This window comes from Pan troglodytes, chromosome 1 (assembly GCF_028858775.2).
Source record: "Pan troglodytes isolate AG18354 chromosome 1, NHGRI_mPanTro3-v2.0_pri, whole genome shotgun sequence".
Classification (NCBI taxonomy): Eukaryota; Metazoa; Chordata; class Mammalia; order Primates; family Hominidae; genus Pan; species Pan troglodytes.
Window position 1 is genome coordinate 86,397,717 of NC_072398.2, and position 16,802 is coordinate 86,414,518.

Genomic DNA, 16,802 nt, shown 5'->3' on the forward strand with positions numbered 1-16,802 from the left:
GCATTTCCCACAAAGACTTGTGTAGCCTACGCTCCAGGCCCCATTGACAATGCCGCCTTTAACACTGCCATTACTGGAAATGCCATTAACACCATCTGCCTGACTGCCTGCTTTGCCAAAACTCAGATACTTTAGAACAGTGAGCCAAGAACTCTGCTGCCTTCGTGCTTCAGCCAACTATCTCTGTCATACCACCACTACTCTGCAGCCTCCATGGATGACACCTGTGAGACATTTATGATTTCAAATACTAGAGAGTTTTTTTAAATATAAACAAGATTATTTATCCTCTCTTGGTATCTGCTGAGACACCAAGATTGATATTTCATATCATATCATGTTCAATGTTTGTTATCAACTAAATCATGCTAATACTGAAGGCTTATTGATCAATAGTCATTGTAAGATCTTCAACAATGAGCTTCAACTAATTGTTATTTTATTTTTATTTTATTGAGTTTAATGCTTAGCTCAGTTACTATTAACCAACCAATATGTTATAGCTAATAACCAACTAAAATGTTTCAGTAATGTAATAATTGGTTGCATATTGGATTTGCTTATAACTCAGGTCTCCTGGCTTAAGTTCTATTTGTTATATCATGTGGCCATTCTGTGGGAAAAACCTAACTGGCCAAGAATTCACTCAGTCTTTCAGTGTCTTCAGTTACCTTTCAATACTTTCAGTTATAGTCAGTCTTTCAGTTGACACCAGTAAGGACTCCTGAAGAGTCATCCTTAAATCAACATGCATTTATCATATGCTGACTTTATGCTCAGCAGTGTGCAAGCTATAACATTCTATGAGCCTCAGGATTCATGATAGACTCTTTATCACTGATAATGAATGAAAATTTCTCATCTGCCTCAAACACTCATCTCTGGTTTGACTTGGTAAAATAGAAAGAAATGGCAGAGAGAAGGATTAGTCCTTCAACATGTCCTGTTTTCCTATAAAGGTCTTTGCAAAGCAAGAAGTCTGTTTCTCTTTCCCTGTCAGAAAGAGCCAACAAAAATACCTGACACCAGAAATAGAAAAAAAAATTAAGATGACTATTTGCTGTCTCCAAACAGCCCATTTCCTGCTCCGGGGCCACAGTGTGGACTCTAACACAGAAGATTAGCTCTCCTGGTTAGTCATTTAAATGTCCTCGTGGCATGCTAGTCTCCATGACTATGCTTACCACCAAAACATCCCACCATTCCATGCACTCACAGCACTCTTCCATAGAACTCAGAGCATGAAGAATGTAGTAGGAGGCAACCAAACATCAACAATTGATTGAGAGGAATACAGAGCAGAAAAAGGAAAAAATGGTACCCAAGTTAGGATCTGAGATGCAACAGCTGAGCTTATTACGAGAAAGTAACAAGGCACTGGGCTCCTTCAGCCAATAATTCTTTGATTTTAAGGATGTTTGATCATATTTCCTATTGAAGGTATAAAGAAAAACCCATGCACATGGAACTTTTATGAAGGGAGGAGAGCAAGCATTTTCACAAATGTACCCTTATGCTATGAAGAGGACAAAATTAAAGCACCCTCAAGAATCAAAATATAGCATGGAACAACTGGAACTTGCATATACTGCTATGGGATGGTAAAATGGTAAAGTACTTCAAAAAACTTTTGGTATTATGCAGAATAGTATATCATATGCTACACATATGAAGTTCCACTTCTAAGTGTATACTCAAAGGAACTGAGTACTTATCTCTACCAAAAGTTTTATATAAGAATAATTATAGGAGTTTTGTTCATAATGGGCCCAAACTAGAAATTATTCAAATTCCCATCTACAGTAGATTGGCTAAATAAAATATTCAAACAAAGTAATATACAACAATGAAAATGAATAGTTGACAACTGCATGCAACAGTAGGATGAATTTCATAAACAAAATGTTGAGTGAAAGAAGCCAGACACAAAGAGTATTTATGCATCATCTAATTCCATTTATATAAAGTACAAAAATGGGCAAAACTAATCTATGTTGCTAGAAAGCAGGATAATGGCTACCTTTGGGGGGTGGTGAGAAAAGTTACTGGAAGGGAGCATGAAGAGAGCTTCTGAAGTGCTGGTATAGTTCTGTTTCTTAATCCAGCTACTGTTTAGATGTGTTCAGTTTATGAAATTCATAAAATTGAACATTTAAGCTGTATACTTTTCCATGTTCATATTTGTGGCAAAATGAAAAAAAAAATGACTCCAATTCTTCTCCAATACCTGCATCCCAGACCTTTACCACCTAATTTTTTGTGCTCTCCCACTCTGACTCTGGGCTTGGCCACATGAATTGCTTTGGCCAATGAGACTTAGTAAACATGATTTCAGCAGTGGCTTGAAAAATGTTTGAATATTCTGGCTTCTGGTCTTGTTCCTGTGCAATTTCCAGGAAAACATACCCAAGTTAGTCTGCAGGAGGATGAAACAGAACACAGCAAAGTTGCCCCATTCATCAGTGCCACAGCCATCCTAGATGAGCCAATAGCCAGCTGACTTCCAGTTATGCTTGAGTAAATCAACACAGAACAGAGAACAGTCCAAACAAGTCCAGCTAGGAGCCAAATAAATGCTCGTTAAAGACATTGAGCTTTGGATAGGTTGTTAAGCAGCATTATTGTGTAATAAATAATACAATTATTTACTTCCATTTAAACTTTAAAAATGCATGTAATACAAAATAATCCCACAAATTTGGGCTCAAAAGATTCTCTTAACCCATCTATTTTGAGCATGGCCACACCCTAGAGGAAAGAGAACCTGCCTGAGATCCCACAGGACCAGGATCCCAAAAGCATAACAGGACATCCAAGTAAAATCAAAGTCTAAGACAGCCCAAAACAACTGGTAAACCAACCTGAAGAAGTTCTCTAAGACATCTAAAATTTCTGTCCTGTTTTTCTCAGAAGATGCAGAAGCAAATGGTTGCTTCTGCCACCTCCCATTTTTTTAAATGCCCTCTTACTGCACCCTACTCTATATAAGAAAATATTTTACAATATTCAACAGGTTGTAAGTATTAAAATATATATAAAGTATATTCATTTTTCTTCCTATTTTAGTCATATTTCACCAGGAGATTTAAAAAGAAAGAGCTTTGTAGTCCCTCTTGGCAGCTTTTAGACCCACCATTGAACATTGATGGGTTTAAACATTCTGCTGGTCTTCTAGCATATAGCTGAGTAATAGCCATGTTACCTGGATTAACCTGAGCTTTTGCAGAACTCAAGATAGGCAGCAGCAGGAACAGCACCAAGAGCATTCTGGGAATCAGGATCATCTCAGAAGATGGTGTTGGAACTGGAGTCTGCCACCAACCAATAATGCAAGAAAACAGAAAGAGAAGGAGAGGAAATGAGTGAGGCAGATACTGCCAACATGAATGAGTACAATTCTCACAGTTAATTTTGTGTTCCTGCAGTGTTTATTTTTATATATGGGACTTCGAATCATAGACTTTGGGAGTTGAATGGCACATCCAATAATCACCTAATATAATAATTTTCAAACTCTATCAGATTGCACACTCATGAAATTTAAATTAGCAAAAGTATAGTCAGACACACAAAGTTTTCCTAAGATAAATACTTACCCAAATGGTGAATAATGGTAAAGTAAAACTTATATTTATCATGTAAACTGATGTTTTCATAATCTTGATATTGATTCCAATATTCAACCAAGAGAAGCATTTATTTTAATGTTTGCCTTTCAAAACATATAAGTTCAATATTTATCCCGATTCATTATCTTTGGAGTGATACCTGGGATTCTGTATTTTCAGGTTTCCCCAAAATGATTCATAATATCTAATCTATGATAATAGATTAGATTTGGAGACATCAGTATGAACTTATGTTTAGCTTAATAAGGATACAAATAGTTACATATGGAAATATTTATAGATATGCCTGGGTTAGTATACACACATATGTTCCATCCGCTGAAAAGGCCTAGAGGCAATGACATCCCAGTAGCAATGAGCAAACCTAGTGCTCAGATCTTGATTTCTAATAACATTCTTCAATAAAAGGAGACAGGATTCCTCAGAAAAATGGCTGACTCTGGGAATGGAGCAGAATATAAACAAGATGGACTTGGAGTATCTTTTAGTGCCAGAAATTGAGAAAATGTACACACAAAAAGATGATGGGGTATGACAAAGGGACACAGTAGCCAACTTAATGAGTTCCTCCCCTCAAAAAAAGCAGTATTGAATTATAAACCAAAGAATAAAATAAATATCCATGAGTTCATGCTGCTATAAATTAATGATTGAATAAACAAATGGGGAGAACATGCACATTTCCAATGCAAAAGAATTCCAAATAATTTATGTAGATAATCTGCTCTTAAGAAAATGAAGCATTACTATCTCCCTTCCCCAGCTCCTTAAGAGTAAGTTGCACATAGTTACTTTGTCCCAAGAAGTACAGTGTAAAAACAGAGAAAGAAAAAGGGTCACTTTTCAGTGGAGAAATCTGACAAACACTTCCTCAAGACAGGTAATCAAGGTTAACATCAACATTGATAAGTCATATTGATAGTATGTGTCCTTGATATGATGTGATGAAAATGACACTTTACCTCTGTGGTCTTCCTCCCAAAAACCTATTACCTCAGTCTACTTATAAAAAAATCACCAGAAAAGTCTCAATTGGGGGAAATTCTATAAAGTTCCTGATGAGTAATCCTCAAAACTGTCAAGGTCATTAAAAACAAGAAAGTCTGAGAAACTATCGCAGCTCAGGGAGCCTAAGGAGATATGATAACTAAGTGTAATGTTATATCCAGACAAAGGACATTAGGGGAAACTGAGGAAATCAGAATAAAGAATGGACTTTAGCTAATAATAATGTATCTATATCAGTTCATACATTTTGACAAATGTACTATGTTAATATAAGATGATAATAATAAGGGAAACTGGATGTGGGATATACAAGGATTCCCTGTACTAGCTTCACAATGATTATGTAAATATAAAACTGTTCTAGAAAGCCAGGCACAGTGGCTCACGCCTGTAATCCCAGAACTTTGGAAGGCCGAGGCGGATGGATCACCTGAGGTCAGGAGTTCGAGACCAGCCTGGCCATCATGGTGAAACCCCGTCTCTGTTAGAAATACAAAAATTAGCCAGGCGTGGTGGTGGATGCCTGTAATCCCAGCTACTTGGGAGGCTAAGTCATGAGAATCACTTGAACCCAGGAGGTGGAGGTTGCAGTGAGCCGAGATTGTGCCACTGCACTCCAGCCTGGGTGACAGAGTGAGACAAAAAAAAAAAACTGTTCTAGAATACAAAGTGATTTTTAAAAAATTCCCTCTGAATAACACTAATAATCAAGCAAGCATTGGATGCACTATTAGAAATAGTATGTGACACAGTATTATAAAGAGAGAAGAAATTCCCTTAAGCTGGAGTGATTAAGGAAGGCTTCGTGGAGAAATAAATATCTGATCAGGTTCTTGAAGGATGGACAAGACTTTAATAGGCAATAACAGGGATGGAGTAAATCAGAGGATGACATGAGTAAGGCATTTTCTTTTTCAGGAAACAGAAGCTTTCTAAGACAATTTCTAAGCAGTATAATACTGACACACCCAGAGGGGTTAAAAAAAAAAAAAAGCAATGTAGTCAGATGGTTTTAACTGAAGAGGATGGATTCAAAGCAAATAAAACACGGAAGATTTAAATGGCCCCATAGTGAGGGGCTGAAGGGTATGTGATCTACAACTACAAAGGGTGATGAGCATAGTTTCATAGCAATTGATTTGGATAAGATAAAATACATGTCTCAGTGTTCCTAGCCACTTCCAGCAACGGGAACACTATTTCCATAAATAAGTCCCTAAATAAACATGCCCAGAGAAAGAAACACACAGGTGAATCCTGGAGACATTGGTCTTGGCTACAGTTGAGCACTAACTCATGACCATAATCCAGGATGTCCTTCCAGAGAGACCCGAGCTCTTTGTAAGCAGCCATTCAGTAAGTGCTGAGGCCCAGGACTGACTTGGCTCACCGCCCTCTCCTAGCAGTCTTTTGCAGGACAGTCCTAGAATTCTCTCTCTCTCCTGTGGCACCTCTCTCATGGGTTACTGGCCGTAACTTCCTCCCCTCCATAACCTTCCCCAATAATTCCTTCTGCAAAGAATGTCTCCCACACCTCATTTCCTTTCTTTCCTTCACCAAAACACATGCTTAATTTAACTCCATTGGATCCTTCACAACATTGTTATAAAATTATCCATTTAATCATTAACTTCAAAATGGTTCATTCTTATATTGCCGAAGTATTACTTTATATCGTGCACAAAGTATGTGCTCAAAAATGGTTTTTAACTGAACTAAGCCAAACCTACTAAGTGTTCAAAAAATGTTGACTAATTTACTTTTTGAAACTGTTGCCGGGCTTCAAGCTGCGAATCTCCAAAAGCAGTAATTATTTTTCTCTTTTGCTTAAAATTAGATGACTGTCAGCTGACAAACAGAGCACTGTAAAGCACCTAGAAGTATTATACCTATACCATGTACTTCTACTGCGAATCAGAGACCATCTCTTACAATATTCACAGTAACTCAATGAGGTTTGTTTTCAACAACAAGGAAGCTAAGGAGAAAGAGGTTAAAGCTAATCAGGTTACACACCTGATAGGTGACCAAACTCATATGTGAACCTAAGGCACATGGGTTTTTGTGTTTTTGTTGTTCCTTCTTTTGTTTTTGCTCATCATCACACTATATCATCCTTTGATCTGGGCTCCACCTATCTCGCCAGAGCTGCCCTTCTCCTCATCCTTTCCACCTCAGTCACACTGGAGCTTCTTTTCTTTTTTCTTCCATTTTCTTTTGCCTAAGGACCTCCGCCAAGAAGTTTCTCTCCTCTCTTTGCCTAGTTCAAATCTCTACTAAATGGTCACTTTCTCAGCAAAATATTCTCTCATCCCCTTGATTGTTACATGCTCTAAAAACATAATGTTTCTATGTAGAAATGATCATAGTTTCTCATTATATATTCATTGCTGTGATTGTTTAATTTGTATTCCCCCCCAACACACACAAGCTCCATGTTCATTTTATTCGTTATTGTAGTCTTAACACTACCAGAGTGCCTGATAAGTATTTGCAGAATGAATTAATGATTGCCTTGAGCCATATATTCAGTGACTACATCTGGTCATTCTAAATTCCATACCCTAAAAGGAAGTATCTCTAAAGCTTATTGTGAGCAGAATCACCCTTTTCTGCACCTTCAAATGAGTCTTTCCAAGGGTTCAATATTTAAACAATGTGACATGTGAACAGAACTCAAAAGTATACATGGAAGCATGTCAAGGAGCTGCTAGGAAAGCCCTTCTCTACCCACTTATTTAGTTAGTAGTACAAACCCCTTTGACAATTTATTTAAGCCTCAAGAAATAAAACTCAAAATGCAAACACCCCTGGTCAAGCCATTGGCCTTCATTCATTCATTCAGCAACTATTTTGTAAATATCTATTAGGTGCTATTACAGGTGATAAGCACATCAGTAAAAAAGGCAAAGAAGGTTCCTGCCAACATGGAACTTATAGTACATAAGAAAACAAGTAAATGAAGAAGAATTTTAAAGAAACATATGTACAGGGAAGAAAATAAAATAGAGTAATGTAACAGAAAGGGAATGAGAGCTGTTCTAGGTAAGGTGGCCAGCAAAGGCCTCTCTGAGTATGCAATTGGTATAGAAATAGATAAGCAGAACACTGAAGAGAATGAACAACCCAGAAAAGACTCATGAATAAATGGAAATGTACTACATGAGAAGGTGGGTATTTAAACTTGGTGAAGAAGTTTCAGATGCTTTAGTAGCCTTTTCAAAAGCAAATGAAGGTATATCTACACCTCACAAAAATGAAGAGCCCAAAATGTAAAGATGGAACCATAAGAATATTTCAAGGAAAATCTAGAAAAATTTGCTATGAGCTAAAGATAAGGAAGGCCTGCACAAATGAGACATGGAAAGCAAAATCCAGAAATGAAAAGAATAATAAAAATTTCCACCAAAATTCAAAACTTCTTTAAGACCAAAAGACATCATAAACATAACATGTAAACAACTGGCTAAGATAAATATTTGAAATTGTATAATGAAATAACTTCTAGTATTAATAATCTCTATAAATCATTTTTTAAAAGCCACTAGAAAAATGGGCCAAGTACATAAAAAGCATTCAACAGGGGAGACAATATAATGCTGTAAACATCTAAAAGTATTCAACCTCTCAAGTAGTCACAAAGACAAACATTAAAGCAGTAGTTGAACGCCAATTTTACCTATCAGACTGGCAAAATTTTAAAGTGTGATAATATAAACTTTGGCAATAATATGGCAAATGCATACTCTCATACTCTGCTGCTGGATATATAAATTAGAAGATAATTTCAATAAAAATACATATACCATAATTTCTATATCCCATTTATTCTTATTTACCCTAAAGAAAGACTTGCGTGTGTACACAATGAGGCATGCACAAAAAAGTGCTTTGCAATATATTTTTTAACAACAAAAACTTAGAAAAATATCTACCAGTAGGATAATGTTATTAACTATAGAATATTCCTACTGTGAAATGCTATGCAATAGTAACAATGAATGCATTAGAGCTACTCACAGTTACAAGGGTTGAAGTCTATGACATGTTTTTAGGTGAACAAGAAGGTTGCAAAGTTTATGTAAAGCACACTATATATTTTTATGATAGATACACACTCATGTACATTTATATATATATAAGATCTGGAAGATTAAACACCATGCTGACAGCAGTGGTTCCCTCCAAGACAGAGTTAGGAGATGGACTGCTGTATTTGTCAGAGGAGATTGTGAATGGTGATCAAAGGGAGACTTTAGCCTTATTGGTAATGTTTTGATTTTCAACAAGAAAAATGTGTTCCTTGTTAATGTCATTTATATTAGCTTTTCTGACAAAACCAAACAAAACATTTTTCCTGGAAGCAGGCTATCCGAATCTCAAGGACACTTTCTGTGCATTTCCGAGAGTTGGAGGTGTGGGGGGAACACGTCCTATACTTCAAGAATCACTTGTTGTATTGGGAAATGTCTTAGCACATCTTGCACATGAATAGAGTGGAAGAAGAAAACAGTTGAGAATTACTGCCTGTTTCTATTTTAGAATTTCTGAACTTTATCAGTTACTTATAGATGCATTACATCATTGAGCCTCACCACAATCCTGTGGAGAGAAATTATCATCTCCTTTTGACAATAGAAAAGTACGGCCCTAAGTCACTTCACCCTCAATTGAGGCTGTTTTACCTGGTCTGGCTGGTGCTTCCCATTCATTGTGCTGAATTAGAGTTGGCTTCTTTACCTGACTTTCTCTCAAGCCTGACCATGAGTCATTGAAGGTCAAGGATCTGGCATATCTCTATCTCGAAATGAGATTAATTTTGACTTGCTTGGGTCACTAAGTTAGAAGACCACAGAGTAAGAACTGAATCCCAGTTCGCCTGACTCCAAGGTCAGTGTTTCTAGGCCCACAGCCCAATATTTAGCAAAGAACATCAAGGAGCATGTGGCTCAGAGAGAATATGTCCTTTGTAGTAAAGAACCCACTTCCCTCTTCACAGTCAAAATCCTCTTCCCTAGCCAAGCTGGATGGACATTCCAAATTGATTTCAAAGGAAGTCATGGCTCAGGACTTCCCAGATCTGACAAAAGACCACCAGCTCTCCATCTCAGGATTGCCCCCACTGGGATCTGGACAGGCCATGTGTCAAAGCCACCAGGAAACCAGGAAGTAAAATGGAAGATCAGGCAGACAGGAGTGTGGCAGCCACAACTAGAAATTAGCAGCTCTCCAGGAAAGAAAAAAGCAAGAGTCTGAGAGGTTAAATGTCTCACAAATTATCTCTGTACTTGGGTGAGCTTCTAAAAGCCTTTTTCTGAGACACATTCAGGGCCAAATCATGGTGAAAGGGTAAGTTATCTGAACATTCTGCCTGACACAGTTCCAGTCCATGTAGGGTTCTTATAGGCAGGGTTTGCTCCTACCTATAAGAACTTCAATGAATATGTGGCTCATGGATGAGCCAGGAATATGTGGGCATCCTAGATCAGCTCTTGGTTGTACACACATGACACCATATTTCTCTTTTCCAACTGTCTTAGCAATCAGATCATTTCCCAAAACAAGCTTCACACTAGTGCTCAGATAGGATGGTATGGGGACACAGCTAGGAACCTTGGGAGATAAGTGCTGAAATGATTTTTGACCTGCCAAGTGAGAAAGAGTGAGCAGGAAGTTAAGTTCTCCCTCTTGCCTGGTTTATACCCCTGGTGATCTCAGAGCAAGCCCCAGCACTCTGGACTGGTGGAAACAGCAGCCCTTCAGTGGTTCAAAACACAAGCCCTACTGCAATGTCTTTGCTTTAGATCTAAATACACATGATAGATTATATATGTATATACGTACATATGTGCATGTGTGTGTGTATATGTGTGTGTGTATATACATATGTGCATGTGTGTGTATATATGTATGTGTGTGTATATATAAATATATATTCAAATGATATAGATATGAAGAGAAACACCTTTGAAATGTAGCTATAATAGTGAACTACATTTCTTTGGAAAAATACCTCCATCATTTCCACCCCAGTGATAATATGGAAAGTAAGAAGAGCAGGCAACTCCTGGATCTTTTGCTCCAACAAAATGGAAAGTTTGAGTACCTCCATTCTTCCTAAGCCCCTCAGGAGTGACCATAACTCAAATATGGTAGAACTCTTTTTTCTCCAAGTCTGATCATTGCAAAAAACAACTTTTTCTCTGAAGCAGAACTAGGGGTATATCCCACTTTAAGAAATGCCTAAAGTTACCACACTCATAAATCATGAAATGTTTATCTACACTACAGAATAGTTCTTCGCAAAAGGATTCAATGCCGGGTAACTTTGAATAACAAATCCCACACAGTACATTTAAAATAACATTCCGTATATAAAAATATTCCATCTACTTACCAAACTCATAAATCACTAGATGAGTAGCCATTACAAAGTAATTCATCCCTTGACAAAAGAATCCAGTGCTGGGTTCCTTTGAATAGCAAATCTTTTCAGTACATTCAAAATTGATGCAACATACCAAGATCCAGTTTATACCCAACTTTTCAGGAATACAGCTTGTGTAAAAAGCAAGACATGTCTGATTTGGTAGACGGCCATTCTCTCCACGGAGTCCATTTTTCCAGATCCAAAAGCTAGGGACTATCTGAGGTGGCCTCGACTTTGCTGAAGAATGAAAATTCAGATTTCCCCCAGGGATCTTGACACTGAGCCTGTGATCTGGACCGGAGAGGAAGTGCTGGCCCTCCAGGAAAATCATCTGTGGCCTGTAGCCCAGGCCAGGCCTCTCCACCTAAGCTCAAATGCACCTCCCCTGCAGGAAAGGTAGGACCCTGGAAAGGCTGGAGTATGAAGGGGAAAAGAGATAAAGGGACTGAGGTCAAGTTGGGGCAGGCAAATACAATGTGTGTGTGTGTGTGTGTGCATGACTGTGTGTGGCACTTGCATTTGTGTGTGTTGAAGATTAAGATTTGGTGGGGAGAAGAACACCTCCATGATTTAGGGCTATGTATTTTAATTCAGGGGCCATTCAGGGCATTTAAATCTTGTTTTTCCTCTCTGCTGAGTCATTTTCATTTCAGATTAAACAAATATGAAGAGCAGTTTTGGAGTATTTCATATTAAGCAAACAAATATGCAGAAATGAGCTTGGTTTTGGCAAGAGATGGGCCCTCAAACACATACACAGAAACAAACAGCAGAGCTGTCCCAAACATTCTCATCTCATGTTCTGTTTCTATTCCTGAGGATTTGTTGAAGTTTTCCTAACTCTCAACTTTCCTCTGGGAGTCCCAACCTCGTGCTTCTCAAAATGCAGCCCCTCGGTGTGGAGCCAAAGGCCCAGAATGACCCCTTCCGTAAGTATCTGGGCACATAGGATGTGCCCCAGGTGACCTGAGGTGACCCACACTGGATGAAATAGCAAGCTCCACTTCTGCCTTTGTTATAAGACTACTTTGCTCCCCTCCATCTCAGCCTTTTCTTCTGTAAAATGAGATGCTAGAGTTTGTAGGAGAGGTGAGGGGGGAAAGTGCTAGATGGCTATCTTATTCTCTCACTCCTTTCTAAGAAGACAAGAAGATGTTGAGTCACATGACTATTATAGAAAACATCCCTCTTCCAGGGGCAGAATGGAGTCACAGAACATTGACTGCATTACTTCATTCACCTAGTTTCCTGTCTGTACTGTACACACTGGAAATGTCAAATCTAACGTCTTCATTTGATTACTGGGAGTAAGAAGGAGAGAAAATGCAAACTGAAGGCAGAGCATTTTCCAGATACAAAACAGTATTTTAGAAGTGTTATCATCCAGTATCCCTCAGTCTGCTAAGACCCTGGACAAGTTATTCAACCTTGGTGAGCCCTAGCAATCTCTAGCTTTTCATTTGGATCTTTTACTCTCACCTCTGACTTGCTGGAAACTTTTCTGCATGTGAGTATCTTTCCCAGCCAGCTCCTCTCATTTTCTTTCCCACCGTACCTTCTGTCCCAGGCTCCGTAGCCCTTGGAAGCATGTGCTGGTGAGCAGAAGGTCATCTTTCCACATTACTGGGCACAAGAGGGTCAGCCTGAGGGACTGTGGTCAGAGGCTTTTGGAAGCAACCAAGGAAATATGCCAGCCCTCAAAATCATAGAACCATACGGTAAAAACCTGAAGGGACCTGAAAGCTCATCTTTCTCAATTCTCTCCAATTGGAGGTGATAAAAATAAGGCAGCCCAAAAAGCAAAGTGACCTCCCTAGGGGCAGCAGCTGCTCACAGGCAAGGTCAGGCGCCTGGTATTCCAGCCTAGCACTTGTTCTCTTATCACGCTATCCCTATTAGCCCAACTTCCTGTTTTTCCTCCCTAAAACTCTGAGCCACCCGTACCTTCTTTAGGCCCTGTCTGTCTCTGATAACTGGTTTCTTTAAACCAGATTGAAGTTACTTCCCTCCACCCTCTGAGCCCCTGCACTCAATGTTCTGCCTCCTACCTCCCTTGCTGCTCCTTATGAGTCACCTTGTCTGAGACCAGGCTTGCTGGGTTTGAGTCCTGTCTCCCACCTCTCATCAGTGTCATGCACCTGGGCACACACTTGAACCTTGGCACCTCTGTCTTCTAACCTGTAAAAATGGGAGTAATAATGGCACCTGCCCATAGGAATGTTGTAAGGATGAAATGAGTTAACATGCAAGAAGTGCCTAGAACCTAGTGCCTGTCTCATAAATGTTACCATTTATTTGTATTTCTCTTTTGTTTTCACTGTGCCTGGCATCATGTTCTCAATAAATTTGCAAGTTAGGGGCAAAAAGCATGCCACCCCTAGCCATACTCTTATTTCTGTATCCATTAACACCTATATAGTAAGTACTCAGAGAATATGTGTAGGTTGGTTGGCAGGTATTTACATGATAGTAAAATAGGCAAGAACAACAATACAAACTTCCTGCCTTTGACCAGGACATTTCATTTGGTCCATCCTGTGAGTGATGCTGCCTCTGGGGAAAGTGCCTTGGGCTTCAGCAGTCATGAAAGACCCAAGCAGTTTCCTATGAACCAGCAGAGCAGAAATCAGCCTGGGCTGAGGAGAACTGAGTGGCAGCCACTTCTGTGGGGGCAGTGATGTGATTACGCTGCTTGATCAATACCGTGAGTGAGAGTGCTTACACCCCAAGAACCTTCCAGTTCAGCCACTCGAAGCCACAAGGCCCAGGAGCTTGTTTTGATTGTGCCATTTCCACCAGGACCATCCTACTCTTGCGGTTATGGCTGTGCTGCCTCTTGAGAGCACATGGCTCTGAAGGGCTGCTTACTTTTAGCGCAGGCCCAATCACCATGGCCTGAAGCATCACTGAGACATCAATCAATTCTATCTCATCTAGCTATAGGAACCCCTCCTGAACCCAGAAGAGATCATGTGTGATGCCAATAGACCCTCCTTCCTGATCCCTGCAGGAGACCCTCCTTGGAGAGAAACTTCGGCTCAACTTCCCAGACACCAGGCAGGGTCTGTCTGCCCTTTTGGCAGAGCAGTCTTAGTGTCTTTCCCTTAACATACTCAAGACTCAGGAGATCAAGGCCTACCCTGGTGTTTTTACCACAAAGAGACAGAGACCTCTCACCTTCTCTGAAACCATCAGAGACAGAAAGGATTTCTCCTCCCAGGCCTTTGCAACCATATCCTGTAGTGATAACTTCAGAAATGTTATGGGTGAGGAACTTCTAAAACAGCCAGGTACTAACTAGTCTGTGGGTTTAGGGACACTTTTCTATCAGTGTAGAAAGTATGAGCTGGTTAAAAGTAGAAAATGATATCACTATTAAAATTAAATGGAATAATGCATATAAAGAACTTATAGTACAATTCCTGGGATATAGTAAGTGCTTATAAATATCAATTTTTGAATAGCGGTATGAATAGAATGGTGTATAGGAAGAAAAAGATCAGCAGTCGAGGTGGCAATCGTATGTTTAGCATCTATGGTGAGCCCAGGACTGGTTGAATCACCTGGGGCAACACAACGACAACAAAAAGTCAGTCTTTTTTTCTTGCCAGGAGGAGATTTACATGACTAGCGCCTGTGAGCATTTGGAAAAACCAACAAGACAATGAGCAAGCAGCTTCATGCCAGGCCATGGCTGCAGGGTTGGTGCAATAGATTAGAAGATGTATAAGTGGACCTGGATGAATAACAGACTTTAGGAAAGACTATGAAGAAAAAATACAAAACAAGCAATCATGAAAAATTGCAGTCTCAACATCCAGGCTGTTGAAAGAGGCAAAGGCTCAGGAAGACCTTCAATTGTGAGAGGGAGAAAGAAAGCGAGAGTTGAATTCAGAACAGACCAGTTTGTTCTCCATCCTCACCAATCCCTGACAGCTGTAGACCTCATAGGGACTTAGAAGGCCTTCTAAGGCTCAATTGCCTTAGGAAAAAGAAGCAGGATGGAGACACAGAGCAGTGGCTCTAAACTTAATCTACCCCTTTTTTTCTGATGTTAGGCATGGTAGAACAAAGCAGATTGGCCCAGGGACATACAGACACTAAGAGTGAAGGCTCTCTAGCCCCATACCTAGGAAGAATATGGCCCAGGAGTTCCTGCCTGAATCCCAGAGCCTGAAAGCTTCATTCAGCAGTTGGATTAGCACCAAGTGTCTGGGATTCTTTTCCTGGTCCCTACCCCTTCCTCCAAACAAGTCAGTCCCTCAGCACCTACAGTTTCTGCAATCCTTGCCAAGATAGTAAAGTCATTGATCAAGAGAAGTTCAGCTTCTAACCCTTTCCATTTCATGCTTCCTTCACATTGCTGGCCGGACATTCTCTTCTGTGTTACTTTAACTTGCAGCCTCTGAACCAAGCAGTGCAGAAAATATGTTTGTTCAAGGCGATTAAACACCTATAGGCTCCATCTCCACTCAGGAAGCTTCCCCTTGAGTCACCAGCATCTGGTACCTACTCTTGATAAGTAAAGAGCCCTCCTCTCTATCCTACCAGGCCCGCTCCTCTCCACTTTCTGGCCCAGGTTAAAAATACCACATTGCCAGGGCCAAGTGTGACACCAAGGGCTTGCCCCATGCTGGCCTCAGAGGCTTCTCAATCTCATTCTCAGAATGCCCTTGCTTGGGTCGAACCTCCCAGCAACTCCACCTCTCCTGCAGAAGACTCACATTTATCAGCCCCTTTGCACAAGAGCTTATGGCTTGTGAGTTGCCCCTTTTCACCAGGCAAATGTATGCTTTCCTTCCAACTCTTGCTCCTATCTGACTTGCCTACCCACCTGTGGGCTCAGACGATGCTTTGAGGATATGAACACATATGAATGTAGAATTTTTCAGTGGTAGTATCTTTATGCATGTCTGTCTCCCTGGCTAGGCTTGAGGAAAGGGTCTTGTCATGGTCTTCCTTACATTCTTATGCAGAGCACAGAGTTGGGAGATAATCAGTGAATGTGCTGGGTAGATGAGTGGATGGCCTGAGGGCTCTGCAGTGTCCAGGAATGGCTGCTGACCTGTTCATCTCACTGCCAGGAGTTGAAAAGATGTCATACACAGATGTCATACACATTATGCTCTTATCTTCACCATGGCACTTCTTCTAGGCCATAATAATCTGTCTCCTCTCTTGCGTGATCCACTGCACCTATTCCCCAAAACTTAGCAGATAACCATTTAGTGACTTAAATTGCTCCTTAATTGTGTTAGTGTGTATGTGTGAAATTTTTATCTCCTCCTCAAGACTGTAAGTCCCTGAAGGGCAAGAATATTTTGCATGTCTCAGGGCTTATGAGAGCACTGATAAACATTTATGGAGCACTTATTATGTATCAGGCAGTGTGCTAAGATTTACATGAATTTTCCTCATTTGGTTCAGGGCCTCAGAAGGATCTTGAACAAGTGAAGAGAACAGAAGCAGAAACTTAGCCAGATGACAGTAAGCTGGCCTCTGGGCCTGAGTTCTAGTCCCAGATCTGCCACTCATCACCCCAGGGCCTAAGCAGTTGTCCCATACCCAGAATGGGCTCAGCTCCCTCTTCATTCCAACAACGAGGCTGGAATGAATGAAAATGGAGGAGTTCCAAGGCCCCTGTCAGCCCTGGCACTGTAAATCTACCAGCCGTGGTTCTAAACACTCCAGTGGGTGCACCACAACAGAATAGAGTTGCCCCCTGATCCAGAAGG

The 16,802-nt window shown here is 40.2% G+C and overlaps 1 protein-coding gene across 4 annotated transcripts in view; it reads right to left on the minus strand.

The window, feature by feature from the left end:
* The window catches only part of DDR2 (discoidin domain receptor tyrosine kinase 2), a 153,240-nt gene that overhangs the window by 61,801 nt on the left and 74,637 nt on the right, over positions 1 to 16,802 (minus strand). For all 4 annotated transcript variants that reach the window (XM_009436776.5, XM_016931255.4, XM_001174340.8 and 1 more), the window contains one exon: positions 3,203 to 3,311. In XM_009436776.5, the coding sequence (XP_009435051.1) occupies positions 3,203 to 3,284 (82 nt within the window). In that variant the 5' untranslated portion in view covers positions 3,285 to 3,311. The remainder of the gene's footprint in view (positions 1 to 3,202; positions 3,312 to 16,802) is intronic.